At 35.0% G+C, this 19,800-nt stretch overlaps 1 protein-coding gene across 1 annotated transcript; it reads left to right on the forward strand.

Annotated features, from left to right (window-relative positions):
• Nucleotides 1-1,813: 1,813 nt before the first annotated feature.
• On the forward strand, nucleotides 1,814-4,139 carry dkk1b (dickkopf WNT signaling pathway inhibitor 1b). Its single transcript, XM_006630476.3, has 4 exons — nucleotides 1,814-2,639; nucleotides 2,885-3,026; nucleotides 3,251-3,397; nucleotides 3,542-4,139. Exons 1-4 carry the CDS (start codon nucleotides 2,427-2,429, stop codon nucleotides 3,790-3,792), a joined length of 753 nt encoding a protein of 250 aa, XP_006630539.1. The 5' UTR covers nucleotides 1,814-2,426; the 3' UTR covers nucleotides 3,793-4,139.
• The last annotated feature ends 15,661 nt before the right edge of the window (nucleotides 4,140-19,800 follow it).

Below are 19,800 nucleotides of genomic sequence, written 5' to 3' on the forward strand. Positions count from 1 at the left end.
TTACTGACTTTTTGAGCATATATATTTGACAGTATGACAAACGCGCAAAACTCACATATCTTCAGATTAATCATCCATTCTTCCATTGAATAACTCGGTAATAACCTATTTTTTCCAGTTTTTAGCCAGATACAACAGTAGTTAGGCTTCTACCTCATCTTTCACATTCTCGTTTTTAACTTAATAAAACTCTTATTTTGTATTGTGTTTTAACTCGAGGAGGGCCTCCTGTATGTATATATACACTATATGGTTAAAAGTACACACTAATGGCTACAGATGCGACGCATAGTTGGACTGGAAACGTTTATTTATTGTGTGAACCTTTACAAAAGAAATTATCCTAGGATTTCTTGAAGGTAAGAAAAAATGGCAACATAAAATGTGTGGAGAACTCTTGGTAGCAACTGCTTTTAAATATGTATATGTATATTGGCAGCATAAACCGTCAGAGGCTTAAGTGGTACTCCTATTCAACTTTCTGAGCGCCTTTTCTGACCGTAACTTTAAGAAAACAAAAAGACATTTTAATAGCTTCTCCGCGACATAGTATTTATAATTTGTTATGGGTTTGCGCACACACTTCTGAGACTATCCTCTATTATTATGTGCCGGGATATAACGCTTTGAGCAAGAAGCGCGTCAAGCTCTGCTTTGTATCCCTAAAACTGTAGGAACACACTTAAAAGCCCATGCCCTTTTTTTCTGTCTGTGCAGTCTTCTTACTATTATTCTTATTATGCCGCCAGCGCATGTTTTTGTCCTCTTTGTCTTCGGGCGAAAACCTTAAGATAGCATTTACAAAAATCTTCAATTGTATTAGATGGAAAAGGGATATCGATATCAACTTTATTATAAATAAAACACGATAGTCACTACTTCAAGCAGTTTATGTAGCAATAAACATTTTTAACAAGAAAGTTATGTGCGCATAACGGACAGCCACACGTTGTTCTACTACTTGTAAACAGGACATTTGTATTTGATGTCTTTTCAAGTTGCAAGTAATAAATTAGTCCCAATAGTTTTTAAAACTTCATTCAATGATAGGTTTCCCGGTTATACAAATATGCAGCAGGCTATCCTGTTTGTGTGCAATTAATAGTCACATCAGCGAGGGAATGAGAATGTCATTGTAATTACATTTTACAGTGATCAACACCATAAATAGCAGATGTCGATCCATGTCAAGGTTAATACCGACGGGTATGAAGTTGTGGTTGATGAGAAAAATTCCTTTCAAGTTGAATATCTGCGCCTTTTCATGTTTTCTGGATCGAGCCCTGAACTGAAGTTCAGAGAGGCCGATGCCAGTTCCTTATCGTGGAGTGCTAATCAAGCCATATTTGTTTTAGAGCACTTAGGCTAGATGATAATTAATTCGGTAAACTTTTCACTCCCAGTGATTTGCATATCAGCCTTTGATCTTCGCCGATTGTTGAATCAAGTGCATTTCAAAGTTTTCTCATTACAATAACGGATCAAATGCTGCTAATGGACCGAAAATGACTTGAATAACCTCCCATTACAAAACTTTAAGGACTGTCTGGGTTACTTAATTTACTTGACCGGTTCTTGGTTCTTGACAGTTCCTCGTTATTATTATTATTCATATTATTATTATTCATATTATTATTATTATTATTATTATTCTTATTATTATTATTATTTAATTTCGGTTCGGAAAGCGGACGGATGTAAAATTGGAAGAATGACCCTGTTCTAACGTCTCGTTTAATGAGAAAACATGATTCTGTACCTTTTGTTAATACAGACTAATAAAATAAGTGATGTAACATTTCAACAGGATACTCAAGTTCAGCTGTCATGCGCAGAAGGAGTGGGATTAAACTTCGTCAAATCACGTTTAAACAGTGGTACAGATAAACAGTCTGGGTGTGTGAGGGGAAAGAAAAATACAGTAACTGTAGTTAATGTTGACATAAAATAGAAAAAGCAAATGCCATAAGCCTTTTAGGAGGTTCTCTTACATTAACAATGGGTTTAATTATATCCCTTAAATCCGAAGCGAAGTATGGGCGCTGCTTCCAGTGTATCAGAAGATGTGTCGGTGCGTGATTGATGTAATCTCAAGGAAAATCATTGATAATTATATACAAACATCATTGTGAAATCCCAGGAAGAGAATTCCCTTCCAATAGGTTAGTTTCTGTGGGAAGCGCCAGGAGTCCAATCTCTTTGAAATTTCATCCCTGCCTTTGTTATACATAGCTAGGGGCGGGAATGCAAACAACCCCACATGTATAAATCCAGCAACAGAACGAGTGAATCTTCAGAAAAAAACGGGAAAGAACTGCACCGTCTACTCGACCTGAACGCTTACAGAGGACTATACTGCAGTTAGATCGCCAAGGGTGACCAAGGAGTGTGCCTCTTCCTCCCGATTGTAATTTCACAGTTTAAATATGCATTTGGCTACAATACCAGTGCTTTTAACTGCATGTTTCGGGCTGTACGGCTATTCGCATGCTGTTAACGCGGGGTCCGGTCTGTTCAACTCCAATGCTATCAAAAACCTTTCCGGCGGTGCGCCGAATCCCAGCTACCCGGTCAGTGCAAGCCCGGACATCCTTATGTACGACAGCGGCAACAAGAATATTGGCGCGGACACCTTTCAGGTAAGCACCTCTGCAGTTACTGTTGAAGTAGTTGGGAGATGGGGGTCCCTATTTATAACTAGCTCCACAAAATGTGAAGCATGACACAGGCTTAACAGTAACAGGAGTATCGCATTTCATTCAACTTAGCAACTTGCTATTTTTTGCAGATGTATAACGGAACAGTAGCTTTTTTACTTTCCAAAACATGCACCTATACATAAGGACCATTACCTTACCAATACTTTTTTTTTTCTCTTCTTAAGAGTTACAGCTGCTTGGATGATGAGGAATGTGCCGTTGATGAATACTGCCTCGGATCCCGAGGCGTCTGTCTCTCCTGCAAGAAACGCAGGAAGCGCTGCGTCCGGGACGCTATGTGCTGTCCTGGCAACCACTGCAGTAATGGTGAGCTCAAATTTTAACACACTGGAACAATTAGGGCAAGATTCTTCGAAACGCTGGCATACCATAGTCTCTTAAAACGTCTTGATTCCCAGTTTTATGGTGCAGCTCAACAAACTTTCTCGGGGGGGAGAAACGAGGGGCTTTTAGAGTTTCCAACGGGCATTTTACCATCAAACTGTACCTTAATTTTAATTTTGTGTATTTAACCCGTGTTTCTCCTTCAGGACTGTGTTTGCCTAATGATCCCGACACTACTTACCACGCTGTGGTCGATGACACCATCCCCGACCGTCTTGTTGATGAAGATCAGTTCACGGTGGAACCTCATCCTAGACGAACCATCGTACCCACAGGACCTCAGTCGCTTAAAGGTATGGGTAACAACTACACTCACGAAAGCAAGACTGAACCGTAGACCTCTATGCAAGGAAATGTGGAAGCAAGCATGTTTTGTAACTGCGCAAAGCACAAACATACGGCCCCGAAGAGCTTAACATTTAACTTTGCCTTTTCAGGTCAGGAAGGCGAAGTGTGTCTGAGGTCTTCAGACTGCGCAGAAGGGCTGTGCTGCGCTCGTCACTTCTGGTCCAAGATCTGCAAGCCTGTGCTAAAAGAAGGACAAGTTTGCACCAAGCACCGAAGAAAAGGAACCCATGGTTTAGAGATATTTCAGCGCTGCGACTGTGCAGATGGCCTGGCCTGTAGAACCCAGCAGGGTGATCACAGCAGCAAAGCATCCAGACTTCACACCTGTCAGAGACACTGATCAGTCTCGCAGCGGATATCGGACGATCTATTTTTACCTATTCTAAGGACTGATTCTTTGGTCAAAGTGTTTCAAAGTGCTAAAGGAAGAGTTTACATTTAATACTCTGTTTTCTTTTTATCTCTCCCAAAATAGCAGAGTAGCATTGATCGTTTCTCTTTTACGGAACTTCAGCTTCACAATAATTGCAGTAAATTACTGTATTGTAAATATTCGGAGTGGCACTTACGCTGTAATTATTTTTATGTCAACAAGTATTTTAAGAAAAAAGGTGCTGCATGGTTATCCTAAACATTCTACTATATTGTAAATTTGTAAACAATGTAATATTGCTATTTAGAATATGAATATAAATGCCTTTATTTTTATTTTAAATAAAATGTAAAGATATTTAAAACATTTTAAAAAAGTGTTTCATTAAAACATAATCAAAATTGGCTTATCCGTTCATGCACTTATGTCACACGAGAAGCAAAAACCTAGTTAAACACCAGTATTTATAACTTTTTGAATGGATCTTTGTGCTTTAGTTACAAAGTTGAATGTCTGAATCCAAAGGTTTTGACATCAACATTTACAATATCAAATTTACAAACTAAGATATAAATACATTCCAGTGAGCTGTGTGCATTTTGGAAAAAAAAAACATTAAAATACATTTCAACAAGATACACTCTATACCATTGAGCTGTGGTGGATATAATGGAGATAATACTATACACTGATACTTGCTTATGATTACATTATATACAAAATGGGCGTGCAAGCTGGTTACAGTGAAATACTATCATGAGACTTCATTTAACAAAAAGCTTTTATTCTGATTAAAACTAAAATTAGTTGTGATTAACAAGACTTTACCCCATTTTACATGTTCCTGATGTACAACCAATTAAACATGGCACCTCAGTGAACACCATACAGTATGGCCATTTAGGCTATTTGTAGAAGTCTAAAACATCTCAGGTGAGAGTCCCACTTGCAAATTTCATGTTTCCTGAAATATCATTCCATCTACCCTTGAGAAACCATATGGTTCAACATATGGGAACATTGCATTAAAATCTCAGATTTCTTCAACAGAGCTCATGATCCTGAATTTTGGAGTCAAAGGCTGTTCTGTTGGCACAAAATAAAAATTTCCCACTCAAGAAATAAAGTGGCCACAGAAAACATGTGAGATTACTTTGAAGACACACAGTGTAATGCAATGCTTCATAAGGGTTTATGATACTTTAAATTAGAATATAAATAAAAATCTAACATACTACAACTACTGACAATGGTAAAAAATAAAAGTGTCAACACATGAGCAATTAACATTTCATCTGATATAATTCTTGGATTTCCAAATATCTCCTGTTTGAAGGGTTAAAAATGAAAATCCTCTCACCCTTAAATCAATGTTAAAAGTCATCACACTGAGTACTAAAAAGCTACTTTACTTTGTTAAAAGGTTTACTTTGTTACTTTATTTTATATCAAAGAACTTTGCTTTCATATAAACTCTTCAATTCCCAATTGTTATGTACACAAGAGTACATAAGAAAGATGTAGCAATGTCAGTACTTGTTTGGATAGGTGCATGCCAGCTTTATTCACATCGTCAAAGAACGTGCAGAAAAATGTACTAATCTCTTGAAGACAGGTCCGAATTCAATCTCCATGGTCCAATTATATTATTTTCATAATCTTTTCTTTCTGCACGTCCAGCCCATTTTAGTTTCTTGAGTCCAGTAATGATGTAATACGCTCATGTTTGTGCTTCAGTTTAATTATAGATTTACTGGTAGGTGATAGTTTCTGTATATGAATACACAAGGGGTCAGTGGAGGATGGTCACTTGGTCAAAGTGGGTAATGTATTGAAAGTGGTACCCTGTCTCTCAGTTCATCCATGGGTGCTGAGGTGCCACCTTCTTTAAAGTAACCCTCTTTGGAGAAATGAAGAATTAAGTCATTTTTTATATTACATTCATGTATGACAAAAGACACAGCTCCATTGCTGAGCATCATTGTGGCCTAACCAAGGACTCAAAACACACCCAATGTCAAAGAACAGCACTCCTGCTTATGATATATCAGACACATATGTTTGAGAAATACAAATGTGCTCTTTTCAAACCTGTACTTCTGTTTATACTGTACATGACTTTTTTGTTTTCATCTTCCTTTCAATTTCTCATAGTGAAATTTGAATTAGTTATATAAATACATCATCTTACATTTTAGTTGATCAAAATATGCTTAAAAGTTATAGAATAACCAATTCCATGATAATTAAAAACTCAAAGTACAAATGCACATAGTGTTATATAATCGTGTTCTTTTCATTTCACTATTTGCTGTTTCTTCTAAGAATGCATTGTTTAAGTTCTATGACATTTCTTCCTCCTTTCAGGTAATTAGAACCCCAAGAGTTTAAGTCTTTACTTCAAGCTGTCATGAGAGACAAAGCAGAAGGGTAGGCATTTCAAAGCACAGGATGTACAGTTTGCAATCGCCTCTTCTACATGGGCAACATCCGAGATCAGAGAATCCCCTCCTGCTTTTGTCAATACCATCAACAACTGAGAGACCCAAAACATCTGTGAGAGGAATCTCGACCAACACAATAGTGCTGAGGAAACTAAAAACCACCTGCTAGACATACAGTAAAGGAGATAATTCTTTGAAAAAAAAGACAGGCATCTTCTGGATTCCAAAGAGGGGCAAAGCTATTTGATCTGCTTCCCTTAAGGGAAACAAGAGTTACTGGAGCATGTTTCTGGCATTCACTCATAACTAATCAGCAAACATCAGCGTTAAAAGACAGATTTCCCTTTTTCACTTGGGCACAATAAAGTAGCAATCCAGTTCCAGCGAAACAGCAAAACAGTGCAAATGTTTACACACTGCCTTGGCAGACACATTCTCTTTGAAGCTGTAATCAATCACCTCTATTGCAAATGGAATTTTTCACAACAAACCTATTGTGGCAAAACAAGCCCAATTCCGATAGAGTGCATGAAACATCTACTAAACTATAACACACATTAGGACCTCATGATACTAATGATATTTTTTTTTTCTGTCAAGTTATTTGATCGCAGTAGACAGAAAATCATTTACAAATAAGCAAACAATATTTAACACAAAATGTAACTGACCTAAAGTGGTTAAAAAGCAATAAACTGAGAATATACATTATTTATCCACATGGCACAGATTGTGCACTGTTCCATATGCTTGCATATGTTGTGTAACATGCTTTGGAATGTATTTAAAGAACATACTGTATACAAAGTAAATACTTTACCTATTATAATTATGAAGAGGCAATGAGGCATTTTAATAATAAATTGTATTATTAATAATTGATATTATTAAATAACTCAGTGATGAGTAATTGGTGTTTCCCTCTGATTGGTAAATATATTAAACTTATTACACAGTAACAGATTATGAATACTGTCTGTGTAATAGGGTGTATGCATGAAGGCTAATCTTTCATACAAAATCACTATGATTTACTGTATACTGTATCTATTGTTTAAATAAAGATCTTTGTCCACCGTTTTCAACTTGTTTACTTAGTATGTTTTCCCACCCAGTGGGAAAACTGGTGATCCCATGCTTAATTAAAAACGTTCTAAAAAAGAGCATGGTATTCAACTCATGAGTGAACATCAGCTACATAAGATGGGCTGACATTTTGTGAAGAGTTTGTGAAATTTCAGAACTAGTCTACATGTATTTCTTACCTGCATTGATTCTAGGGTGAGCAAGGCTTTAAGCAAGTTGCAAATGAAGAGCAGTCTTTCTAGACAGAAATGGAATTAGAGGGTCATGTCTATACCAGCTATAATTGGGAAGTGCAGTGAAGAGGAGTGTGTCTGAACTGTAAGCAGGCAGGGCTGCACATGTCCAACACCAGACTGGGCTGCTGTCATCACACTTGCATACCATTCGACACTAACTGATGTCTCATCAGGACACAACTCACAAAGCCATTGACACTTCTATATGTAACTAGAATATTTCAAAGGAGTAAAAAATATTGTTTGATCTATACATTGGTGCTTCTGCCATAATAAATGACATAAATACATATATATATTCCATAAAATCTGGATAACCTAGCTCAAAGCTAATTATAAACAAAAGTTATTTGTTTTAGTTTAAAACCCTTTCCTTTCTGAATGTAATATCAGCATGTTGAATAGATACAACAGTTACACTTACATATTCTGTATAAAGTAAATAAAAATAATTTAGTCTGATATTAAAGAAATATTCTTTGCCTTTGAAATAGTAATTTTCGCAGACATTGTACCATTAAGCATACTTGCAATCAACATGATGCACTTATTCTTTTTATTGGTTGCATTTCACTACAAATACAGTTTTTCTACCATGCACATTTATAATCTTTAACAGTTGTAAGTTTTTATATTACTGTTAAGCAATATTAGCTATAGTAGGTAACTTTTTGTTTCCACAGTTCTGTCTTTTAGGACTCTCCCATTGATGCAATGGCACAATTAGGTCATGGATGTGTAAATTATTAATAGTTACCTCATATTCCAAGCACAGTGCTTGTTTGGACTGTTTAAAAAAACTTAGGAAATCAAACCTGCTAAATACAATAGAACAGTGTGTACAAAGACCAGAGGGAGGGTCTGATGATGATGTTACCAGCTGAGAACTCTACAATTAAGCTTGTATTGAATATTGCTTGTTATTTGCACTTTAGGTTTGAAAAATAAACAGCTTTTACCAACACACCTTGATGAAAGAGAAGATCTTAGTTCTTTAAAATGCAATAAATTCTTCAAAAAGTAAAATATCTAAATAATGCAAATACATTTTCCAGATCTAGTCAGTCTTTCATAAGACTGATGAATTTAGACATGTCAATTTCATCATGTTTTTTTCAGAATCATATTTCAAATCAGAAGCAGTACGTTTTAGCTTTTCATATAGATATCCAAACTATTGCATTTTGATTTCCTGATGTTCAAATACTGAAAACATCTGATTATGAAATCCTCAGGAAAGATATGGTATAAATTCTTAATATGTAACTTAACACATATTTCTCCATCCATTGTCAGAAAGTTGCTTACTCCTGGCCCCTATAGCCCAAAGCCTGTCTTGGAAGATCAGGGCACAGGATGAGATTACACCCTGGATGGGATGCCATTCATAACAGTCATAACTCAGAACCTTAATTTCCTTTCTAGCAAGAAAAATAATAGTTGCCAAATGTCTTTGTATTCAGTAAATGTCTAATGAAACACAGTCTTTTCAACAACCACTCATATTAAATTATAACATTTATCTAACTGAGGAGCATTGAAGTTTACTTGGATAGCCTAGATCTCAATTGAAGTATTTTTTTCCCCTGAAGAACAATGTGAAAGCAGTGACAAGAATTTATTTTGTACTGCATACATATCTACAGGTAAGGATGAGTAAGGAGCACTCAGTATACTTTTTGGGGATGATTCGCTGGGTTGTCTTTTCATTGTCATTACCTTGTTGTAGAAAACACATTATCACAAGTCACAGGTGACGGCAGGAGAAGGTTCCAGGGAAGAACTCAGAGCTGCACTGTGCTCTGCATCCCATTGATGCAGTAGAGATATTCAGTAACTGTGACACCTAATTATTTCACAGATTGCGTTGAGTCTGCAGAAAATCAGCTTTATCCAGAAGAAAAGAAAATATTTATCAAGGTCAACGAAAACATAAGGATGAATGAAATTAAGGACTAAAATAACAAGCACACAACATTAAAATTAGGAAGCACTGTGAATAAAATATATAGCTTTTCCAATTTTCCAATTTTCTAGGGGGCAGAACAAGTAGCCTGATTTACGCATCCCTTCAGAACCGTCTGTTAGATGTTGCAGATCTTAAGATGTCTTCTTTTCTTTCTGGAGCTGAGTGTCTTGTATCTTGGCAAAGCCTGAGGCATTCTGGACAGCCTGCTGCCAAAGTGTCACTGTGCTCTACCACAAGCACTCAAAGGCTTCAAAACAAAACAGCACAACCTCTCATGAGCCAGCTGTTCTGGATTTTCTTTCCAATACACTCAGTGACAGCAGTTAAATTAGAACTGTAAAGTTGCACAAGAGAGTTGCAGTCATCCTTTACTGCTCAGTAGCTAAGTGAGTTTTGGGGGATTGACAGCACCACTGGGATAGGCTATATAGCTGCATTGAATTAAGTGTTCCTCAGCATGGCTTAGAGCAGCAGGCGTAAGTGATTTCATAAACCTTCTCAAAGCACATTGCTCTGTTTAATCACTGAAGCCATTTCAATGAATGCTGCTTTTGCAAGTTATTTTTATGAACTGCTATAGGTATGTGTACCAAAATGATAAGTAAAATACTAAACAAGTAACATTTTATACATACAAAACAGTACATTTAGCTATAAAAATGAAATTTAACTTCACTAAATGCATTTGGATGCTCTTCAGAAGACGTAAATGCTAAATAATGAGGCCTGTAAAACCTTAATACTGGTAGAAATAACTGAGTAGCTTTAATGTTATCCCAAAGGGACAACATGAGAGAAAGTTCTAGGAAAGAATTACACAAAACAGACATCTTGTAATTAAAGCTATACGATGAAACTACAGCATTAAGATTTAGACTTTCAATCTAATGTGTTATTTATAATGACCTTACCTTCAATAATTTTCTATATGTGCTACTAGTCTTATAATGTTTTATTGGAAAGCCCAAGGGGTTGAGCGGTATCTTACAAAAGGTCTCTGAAAAGCATATACTTACTATAAACTGTGTAACAAGCACTGTGTTACACTGCAAACATTGGCTCATTCAGAGACTCAAAACATAAAACATAAAAGAGGTGCCAAGGTGCTGATTTCTGTTTGTGTGCTTACCTTGGTTTTAAAGAAAAGCAGTGTGCTGTCCTACATGCAGTGTTTGTCACAGATATTGACTTAATTAATTGTGACACTTCAGTACTTAATTGAGCTCACAAATTCAGAATGGAAAATTCAAGAGAATAATAAAAGAAGGCTTTAATGATCTATCTGAATATTAAGAGTTCACTGCATATGCATGTGATATCCGTTAAAAACAACATAAAATGGCCATTTAATATAAATCAAACTACAATCAAAAAAGTGATAATGAAATAGCAGACTATGTTCTTTATGGCTCATATTTAGTATTAGAACATAAGAACATTCACAAATAAGAAGGGGCTGTTCAATTCTCTTTGGTTGCTTGTAACTAATTGATCCAAGGATCTGATAGAGATGTTTCTTAAAAGAAACCATGGTATTAAAGCATTTTTGTGGCCACTTTGTGCTCCTTTTATTTGTTGGTAAGGATGCGTTTATCTACATCAGACGAAAACAAACCAGACTACAATGCACCACAAAAGGGATATCAGAAGCAGTATAATTAGTACTATATATTAGCAAGCAATATTTTAATGGTGATATGTGATCTGAGATCACACGTTTTGGTTACCTTAGTGGCAGATACTACACACAGCATTTGTGCCCATAAAAGGTTAAGAAAAGCTAACACTGTAAGAGAGAACATGAGATTTAGCAGCATTTTTAAAAAACAGAGAGACACTCTAATAAGCATGTATCACTTGCCTGAAATGTCCTTTCCTCTTATCTAAACCTTTGGTGTTTCTGGCTGACATTTAATTGGACCCTTCCTCCTCTTAGGTGGGGTTAGAATACACAGATGCCACAACCTCTAATTACTTTATTTTTCCTGAACTTAAAGCAGGTGTAGAATATGAAAGATACCATGTTGCCTTTTTTGTGATGCAATTCAGGGGAAACAAGAGTTTTGAACAACATATACTCTCTTGGCATATCACTTTCCAGTATTTGCTTAGCTGACATATCAAATAAATAAGGATGTGACAAGCTATGTGTCTTTAATTTAGGAAACATGGATAATTAGGTACCAGGAAGATTGCTGCCTACAGCTCATGTGTTGTTACCTACTTATGATGTTTGGATCAAAGAAAGGAAAAAGCTGACTTGACAGGAAGAAAAAAACAAGTTGAGATACATGTGATTATTAATTAAATCTCCTTTTCTAACTCTTTACTACTCATAATGCTAAACAGAATATGTAGTACATCGATATTATTCTGAAATGTTTTCTGCAGATACCCAAATCAGAAAATGTGAAGAACAGTGGAAATGTCTGTGCCAGATCAATTTCATAACCCTCTTTCAGTGCTTCAGAAAATAATTTCCCCTTTCCTTTATAGATTTGCAGTATTCTAATTTCAATCCAAGATCTCTTTCATATCAGTCAATGGTTTTGATTTAAGCAACAGAAGCCTTAGAAATCGACCAAGAATGAACCTATCCAGACTTACTCACACATCCTTGGCAACATGAATAAGTCAATGAGTCAATTTTTTTGTGGGTACATCATGTTTCTCATGATCATAGCTGTTTCTGCTTATAGTAAAACCAAAACAGTTATTTTTGAGACTCATGGAGAAATAATGCAATAGCCATGTAAAAGTACATGTTTACATTATATAATGAAACCTAGAACAAACATTACAAGTACACATTTAACAACAATGAATTCAAATTAAAACAGGAAAATCTAATCTGAACAATCTCAGGATTTAAATGTTATAAAAAAAAAGACCTCTGGCAGCAGTTAAAATCAAAAGTAAAAGTACTTTAGAGATTTGCTTGAGCTCTCTCAGGACGCTCAGGAACCACTTGGTACAGCAGTTTTCGAGTCTTTGATTGGGCCATTCAAGGCCCATTTTTTTTTTTATTCTTATTCATTCTTTGGCCTTGAGACTTGCTTCACTGTCCTGTGGAAAGGAAAGTTTTTGTTCCAATTTTAAAGTGGGTTTACCTCAAAGATTTCCAGTGCCATCAGTCATGACAAGACTCCTAATCCCAACGGATGAGATGCAGAGCCACCACAATGCTTTGACGAAAGGAATGGTGTTGACTGTTGCAATTGACACCTGATAGCATTTATGGTGATAAGTGGTTTTTGTGTCACTGCTCTTCCATTGTACTTCTTACAGTAGAGCTAATGGGAAATAGTTCTTAGTGACCACAGCACATAGGCTGAAAACATATCAGAAAAGCATCCTCCAGCAGCATGAGAAATATATATTGAAATCTGATACATTAAAAAAGCATTCAAACACACCTCACAAGTCTGAGCCCCATTCCAAAAAGACTGAATAACAGGTTTAGAGGAAAACTGAAGGGCATGGCATACTTTTGAAGAGATGTTGAATTTATGTCAGATTTCTTGAGTGCCAGAATGATGCCTAATGTTTTCTTGCTCTAATTTGAGTAGAAAATGAAAAGCACATATGCTGATATTGGCACTATGCCATTCTTTTGGATCAGGTATATAAATGTACATTGGTCCATTTTAAAATGCTGTCTTCTGTCTTCTGTAATCTATGTTCCTGATTTTATATCCTAGCAACACAATGGCCATCCCTGTACACAGTACCCCACAAAGACTCAAAAAATAACACCAGAAAATGAACTATATAAATTGGACACTATAAAAGTCTCCCTGAAAGCAAAATCATTTATATTCAGATTTTTATTTTATTTTGCAAAACACAGAAACTGGCAACTTGTCCTAAATTGTTGGAAGTAATGGGCAATTTAATGTGCAATACATACGTAAACAATAAATGCCAAAATATCACTTCTGGCAACTATATAATGTCAACTATAGCCTATATGATTTAATCAAATGTCTTGTCTTTTGGGAAGTCCTTCCTGGAAAGTCTGTTGGATCCAACTGCATGATCATTGCCTTCCTGCCAAACAGGCGCTAGCAGTATACTGTACCACAGATATGTTATGAATTTGTCAGCTGGCAACATCTAGTCATTCACAGTAACAATGACAGCCACAATAACAGATGTTCTTGATTTTATTGGGTACAGTCAACCTTATATTGTCGATTTGATGCTGCAGACTGAACTAATTGACATATCCTCTAAATCTTCTATGGCTTAGTTAGCAAAATTACATGTTCTTCCATCAAATGTTATTTTTGAAGCAGCATCTTCAGTGGTCATGTTTTGAGCTATTTATCATTTGTATATGAGCATACAATACCTATCTAAAACAGATATATTATTTTTGGATTAAAGCCAACTTAGAATTCAAGAAAAGCATATCCACCAGCTAGAACTGGACTGAACAAATTGGTTTGACATTTAAGATTTTTGTACTTTTTTTGTACTAAATGGTAGAATGATATTTACTCATGCTTGATGTATTTCCAAAATAATGGAAAACTAAATTGATCTTGGTCTGATTTGATTCTTGTTTGGAGTATGTTGTTCCAGTTTTGTTTTAATATTGAAAAACGCAGTGATTCAGAGTGGGCATGTCTGAGTAACTACGTACTGAGAAACTGATTAACTCAACTTCTCAACCACAAACAGAAACCAAGGTTTCTGAGAAAACATGTCAATGTTTTTTTTTACACAATAGCAAAATTATATGACACAACTCATTTTATCCTTGGATACACTCTATACCAAATCACATGTCCAGTCTCAGCATGTATTTTACTGAAAACATAGTATAACAATAGACCAGCCATTCATTTCAGTATCCACTTAATCTTAGTGAGAAGCTAGAGCCAAGATACAAGGCAGGACTACTCCCTGGACAGAATACTAGTCCATTCCTAGACATATTCATGCATTCATGAATTCACTCACGTTTTCAGGGGGAAATTTTGGAGATGCCAAATGACATATCTAACCTAGGACCGTGAGCTGAGGCAGAAGTGCAAACTGCCACACCACTGCTCTGCCTGTTGATTCGAGATTGATAAGAGACTGATTTACAGAATTCCAATAAATTGTTAAAGTGTTCTACAGATTTCCAGTTGAAAAAAAATTCCCAAGTTTACTTCCCTCAAAAAATGATACAATTAGAAACATGGATAGTTAAAATATTCTTGAAAAACAAGTGTGCACAGGAAAGTGGTAAAATAATGTTGCCTAATAATGTGTATGTACTGGCTGCCATGAAAACATTAAATATCTGAATGAATAGTCCATTAATTCTCCAGACATTATCCTAACAAATATTGTTTTGCATCTCCTGTTATATGTACTGTGTCTGTATAATACACTAAAAAAACAACAGCCAGAAACGTTTCAGGAAGCTAGATTCTTTTTACTGGAAACATAAAGCCCCTTCACTTGTCTGATACTTTTCTGCCAAATAACTTTTTGCTTAAGGCTCCTAACCATTATGCCAAAGAAAATTATACTAGCAGGGCAATCTTTACATTTCAGAAAGCCTATAAAACATTGGACAAGGAAATCTCAGAAAGATTTGAAACAGGAAACTACTGTGTAGCTTACTTTCAAATTGATGTTTGCAGGTTAGCTTTTTGATATAAGACAGAATTGTTTGTTTGTCTTTTTTAATGTTACACATGACTAACATGCAGACATGGCAAATTAAAACTAAAAGACAAAAAAGACAGCAAACACTGATTGATTGTGAACTTACCAACCTTTACCACTTAATCAGCACACAAGGTGTGAAAATTAGCACATAACACAAATGACACAGCTTTAGAGACTTTTCACAGAAAACATCTGAAAAAGATCCGCTTTGATTAAAGTGATATCTATGAGCAAAAAAAAACAGAGTAAAACAAAATTTGACTATACAATCATTTTATATTGTAATCAGTTTATATTGTATTGAACAGCATATGACAGAACATGACAAGTTATTTTAGCATTGTTCACAGAGTATAATATAATATAGCATAATATCTGTCTCTCCAATGACAAGGATACGTAACATTATGTAGAATATAAAGCGATTTTAATGATTAAACTTCAATACACATCCCGCAACAATGAGTTTCATGTTCCTTTCTTACGTGAACATTTACCTTTAAGGAATAATTACAGCCATCCACAAAAAAAGAGAGACAAATCGTTATTGCAATAATTATGAAAGAATAGTTTCAGCAACCTCATTCAGACATTTACACGGGCTATCTTAATAGTTTATGGCTAACCATCCAGATACATAAATGGCTTCACTAAATTTTAAAGCAGTATTAACTACAACTCAGTATGCCTTTTTCAAAATTAGCTATCAAGGCTTTCTATAAAACACACACCACAAACTTTCTTTTTAAAGAAAAAAGCTTTTCAAATGTGGATTCTATTAGCAATTGGTTGAGGCTGCGAAGAGTGTAATAACAATTAATCTCATGCCATTCTGTAATTATTATTACTGTAACACATTTGCAACTATAATGACTACTTGGAACAGTTAATCTGAGAAACAACTGTGCTATGCATCAACAGATTTTCAGCCGCACAAATATGGTCTCCCAAAATCACAGGACTGCATAACTCTACAGTTCAATGAATAGGTATGATACTAACATTTTTTTTATTCTTCTACAATTTGTGATTTATTTTTACATGGTTCTGAGATGAATGCATTTTCTACATTCTAGATTAATTCCATTCCATCATTTTGAACAAATAACTATAAATTGTGCCTACCAATACTATGAAATACATAAAAATAGACAAAGGTTTGTCTGATACTCTTTTTTTGAAAAAACAAAGCCTTTAAAGGGTAGTAAAGATTTTGTTGTAGTACTAATACTCATTTTTTTCTTTTACGACTGCAGATTTTCTCTTAGTGGGCCCACTACAAACTACTGTATGCCAGGGCAGAAGTGAAAGTTCAAGGTCCCCTCTTCATAGGCTGGGTCAAAAAATGTATAAACCACATTTATTGACAAAACACAGACAGGAAACCAGTTCATTAATAATCTCTTTAATAAATTCTTTAAAAACAATGTGCTGATAAATTTAATAATGATACCAAGTAAAGTAAGACTACCAATTAACTTACATTATGAGATATGACAAAATGAAGCTCTCATGCCATTTTTTTTAATATAAAAGTTTGTTAAAGTATGTGTTGTGAAACTATTTTAGGAATGTTTTGCCCATCACAAATTGTGCTGCCTCTAGTGGTCATGAAGAGGCAATAGCAGTTAAAAATAGTGCAATGATGGCCTGGCCTCATTCCTTAGTTTTGATATTACTGTATTAAATCCTATCACATATTTAGGTTGTCTTAGATCTCCAGTTGAAAATAGGGAACATTTAATTTTTACAAAACCTTAGCACCTTTTAGTGATTTTTTTAAATTGTTGTAGATCAGTAGATCTGCCCCTGATTACTGAGTGTTATTAATGCTACATTATTTTACTGTGTTATGTACAGTATTTATCTATCCACATCTAACTTATATGTTATTAAATCATTCTTAAATGTTTTTAGATACCCTGCAATTGTTTTCTAATGTAGCTATATCTGGAAGCTTTTCTACCATTTAAGTACATTTATTTTAATGCAGAGTCTTCTGATAGAATCCCAAACACTTTATATTTATGTTTGCATTGTACTGCAGGTATTAAAACATTGTATGTGAGTGTTATCCTTAATGCCTTATACAATACTTCTTTCTTGCATAAACGAATAACAAATATTTTTTTATATATTAGTATATTTATATTAATATATAGTACAAAATATATTAGTAATTTGATTTATACTATAGTTTGGCTTGTACTCTATTTGCAGTAAAAAGTTTGATTCTGTACAGAGAGTTCTCTAAATTTCTTTGCCATGTCTGTGGGGGGAAACTGATATTCCTCTTTCAGCTCAGAAGCTGAAAATAATAGCTATAGGCTATTATATTATATAAAATACATATTTTTACCAATTTGTAAGTTTTCTAAGAGTACATGTGATTGGGCTGTTATCAACACCTAAGACACTTTAGAATGAAGTTAGTGAAGACTAGGTAAACTTAATAAAGTCTGACTCGGGGAAGCTGTTCAAGGGCTAACATAACTAAATTTAATTTAATTAATTAGCAGTATAAAATGTGCATAACACACAAATTAAATATAAAGCATGACTTCACAAAACAAATTTAGACTGGCAAATTATAGACGTATAAAGTAATTATAAGAAATATAATTATTATGTTTATCTTCATTTTACAATTCAATCACGCAGACCTATAAACCATACCATGATTAGTATTGCAAAACAGTTATTCTGCACTTAAAATACCAAAACATACCAGAAGGTGTCTAGAACATACATAGAAATTATAGCAAATTACTTTTATTTGTATCACATACAAAACTATTATGAGGCACATGATATACTTTAACTCAGTTTCATTCAGCCAACATATGAAAGACAGAGAGACAGGTAGATAACTGTAATTATTTTTTTAATGGCTTTTTGACCATCTCTAAAACATTTCAGCCTCTTTCTTGTTTAGAAAAATACTTCAGTTTAACAAAATGCAAATTTCGTGTGTGGAATATTCAAGGCTGTTAACTTTGTACACAAATCTGGGCAGAAAAGTGTTGTGAAAGTAAGTAGATTACCTCCATTAACATTCTAAACTGTTATTCTGTTTGCTGCCAGCCCAAGATCAAAAACACAGTTAATGACTGAATGTTTAAAGCTTGTTAATCTTTAAACAGCAGCTTGCAGCATTGATTATGTCTGCTACATCTGCTCAAATATGTCTCAATTGCATTGCAATCTTCTATTACTCTTGTCTCTCTCTATATATCCTTCATTTTTCTTGATTTGGTTTATGGAATACCTGAGGAACAGAAGCTGTTGCTCCTTTTTGTATATAAAAATATGTAATATAGAAAGACACAGAGGCAGAACTGATGCATAAGTGTATCAGTAATGACTTACCTCAGCCACTTCAAAGGGCTGTGATGATTTACTTACACATCCCAATTAGATGAGAAAATCAAATAACATACCTGGTGAGGCTTGTGTGACCTACTGCCCTTTTCAGCAGCACATTTGCTATACTGCTCTCCTCATTAATTGTCAGTGGGGCTTATTTCCTTTATGGGGAAAAAGCCGAGTGTTGTTTTTTACCATATAAAACAAATACCCAATTAAAAAAAAAACCTAAAGTCATGATTCTGAAAGTACTGGAAATATCACATGGATTAAAATGGATTAAAACAATTGTTCTACTTAGATTACCACCTAGAATAATGCCCCCTTTCGTCCTCTGAGCTCTCTTAAACTACTGTTTGTATTGCTGAACCCTTACAAAGATACCTCTGCAGGCACCTGCAACTCATCAAAGCAAATTCTGACTCATAATTGTATCAAGCTCTAGAAAAGTTTGGTAATTAAAAGGAAAATCATATGGCGTAATGATGGACTCCTATTATCTCCATGGATGGTTCTAGGTTCAACTGTGACAGCTCTAACAAGCAAACTTGTCACTCAGGGGACAGGGTCATTAATTTCTTTCCGCTTTGTGTGGTAAAACATGACTGCTGCAGGCGGTAGAACCTCTGAAATCAGTACAGGACTGTTTTTGGTATAGCCAGTCCAATCCTCATTATGGCTGATTACAGTGCCCATACCTAGTAAGTAAGCCATAATCATTGCATATCCTGAAAAGAATGTAGTAGGAAAGGTGTGTTCATTTAGGTGCTGGCCTAAATCCTACTGATGATGCTTCAGAAATGTGGATAGCATTGCAACCCAGGTGGAGCTCCATGGCACCAGTATTCATAGACGGGCACTGCTCCCACAACAATATATAAAGCATCTAATTAGTAAGATGAATAGGTGCTGCCGAAGTGTAATTGTCTCTCATGGCAATAACATTCTGTACTGATCATGTGAAAATGAGGCAGACAGTGACTCTTATAAATGTGTTTTAACATTGTATTCATTTCGTGTCAGAGTCCAATTAGTGGCTTTATTTATCTTTTATATTTTGTACATAATTTTCCAAAGGTTAAGCTTAATGTTCATCAATCATGTATATTTAATAATATACACATTACTGTATGAAATGCCTATGCTTCTTTTCCCAAATAGTACAGTACTCTGTGGGTTTTTAACAGCTCAGCTCCTGTTTGCT

This window comes from Lepisosteus oculatus, chromosome 4 (assembly GCF_040954835.1).
Source record: "Lepisosteus oculatus isolate fLepOcu1 chromosome 4, fLepOcu1.hap2, whole genome shotgun sequence".
Classification (NCBI taxonomy): Eukaryota; Metazoa; Chordata; class Actinopteri; order Semionotiformes; family Lepisosteidae; genus Lepisosteus; species Lepisosteus oculatus.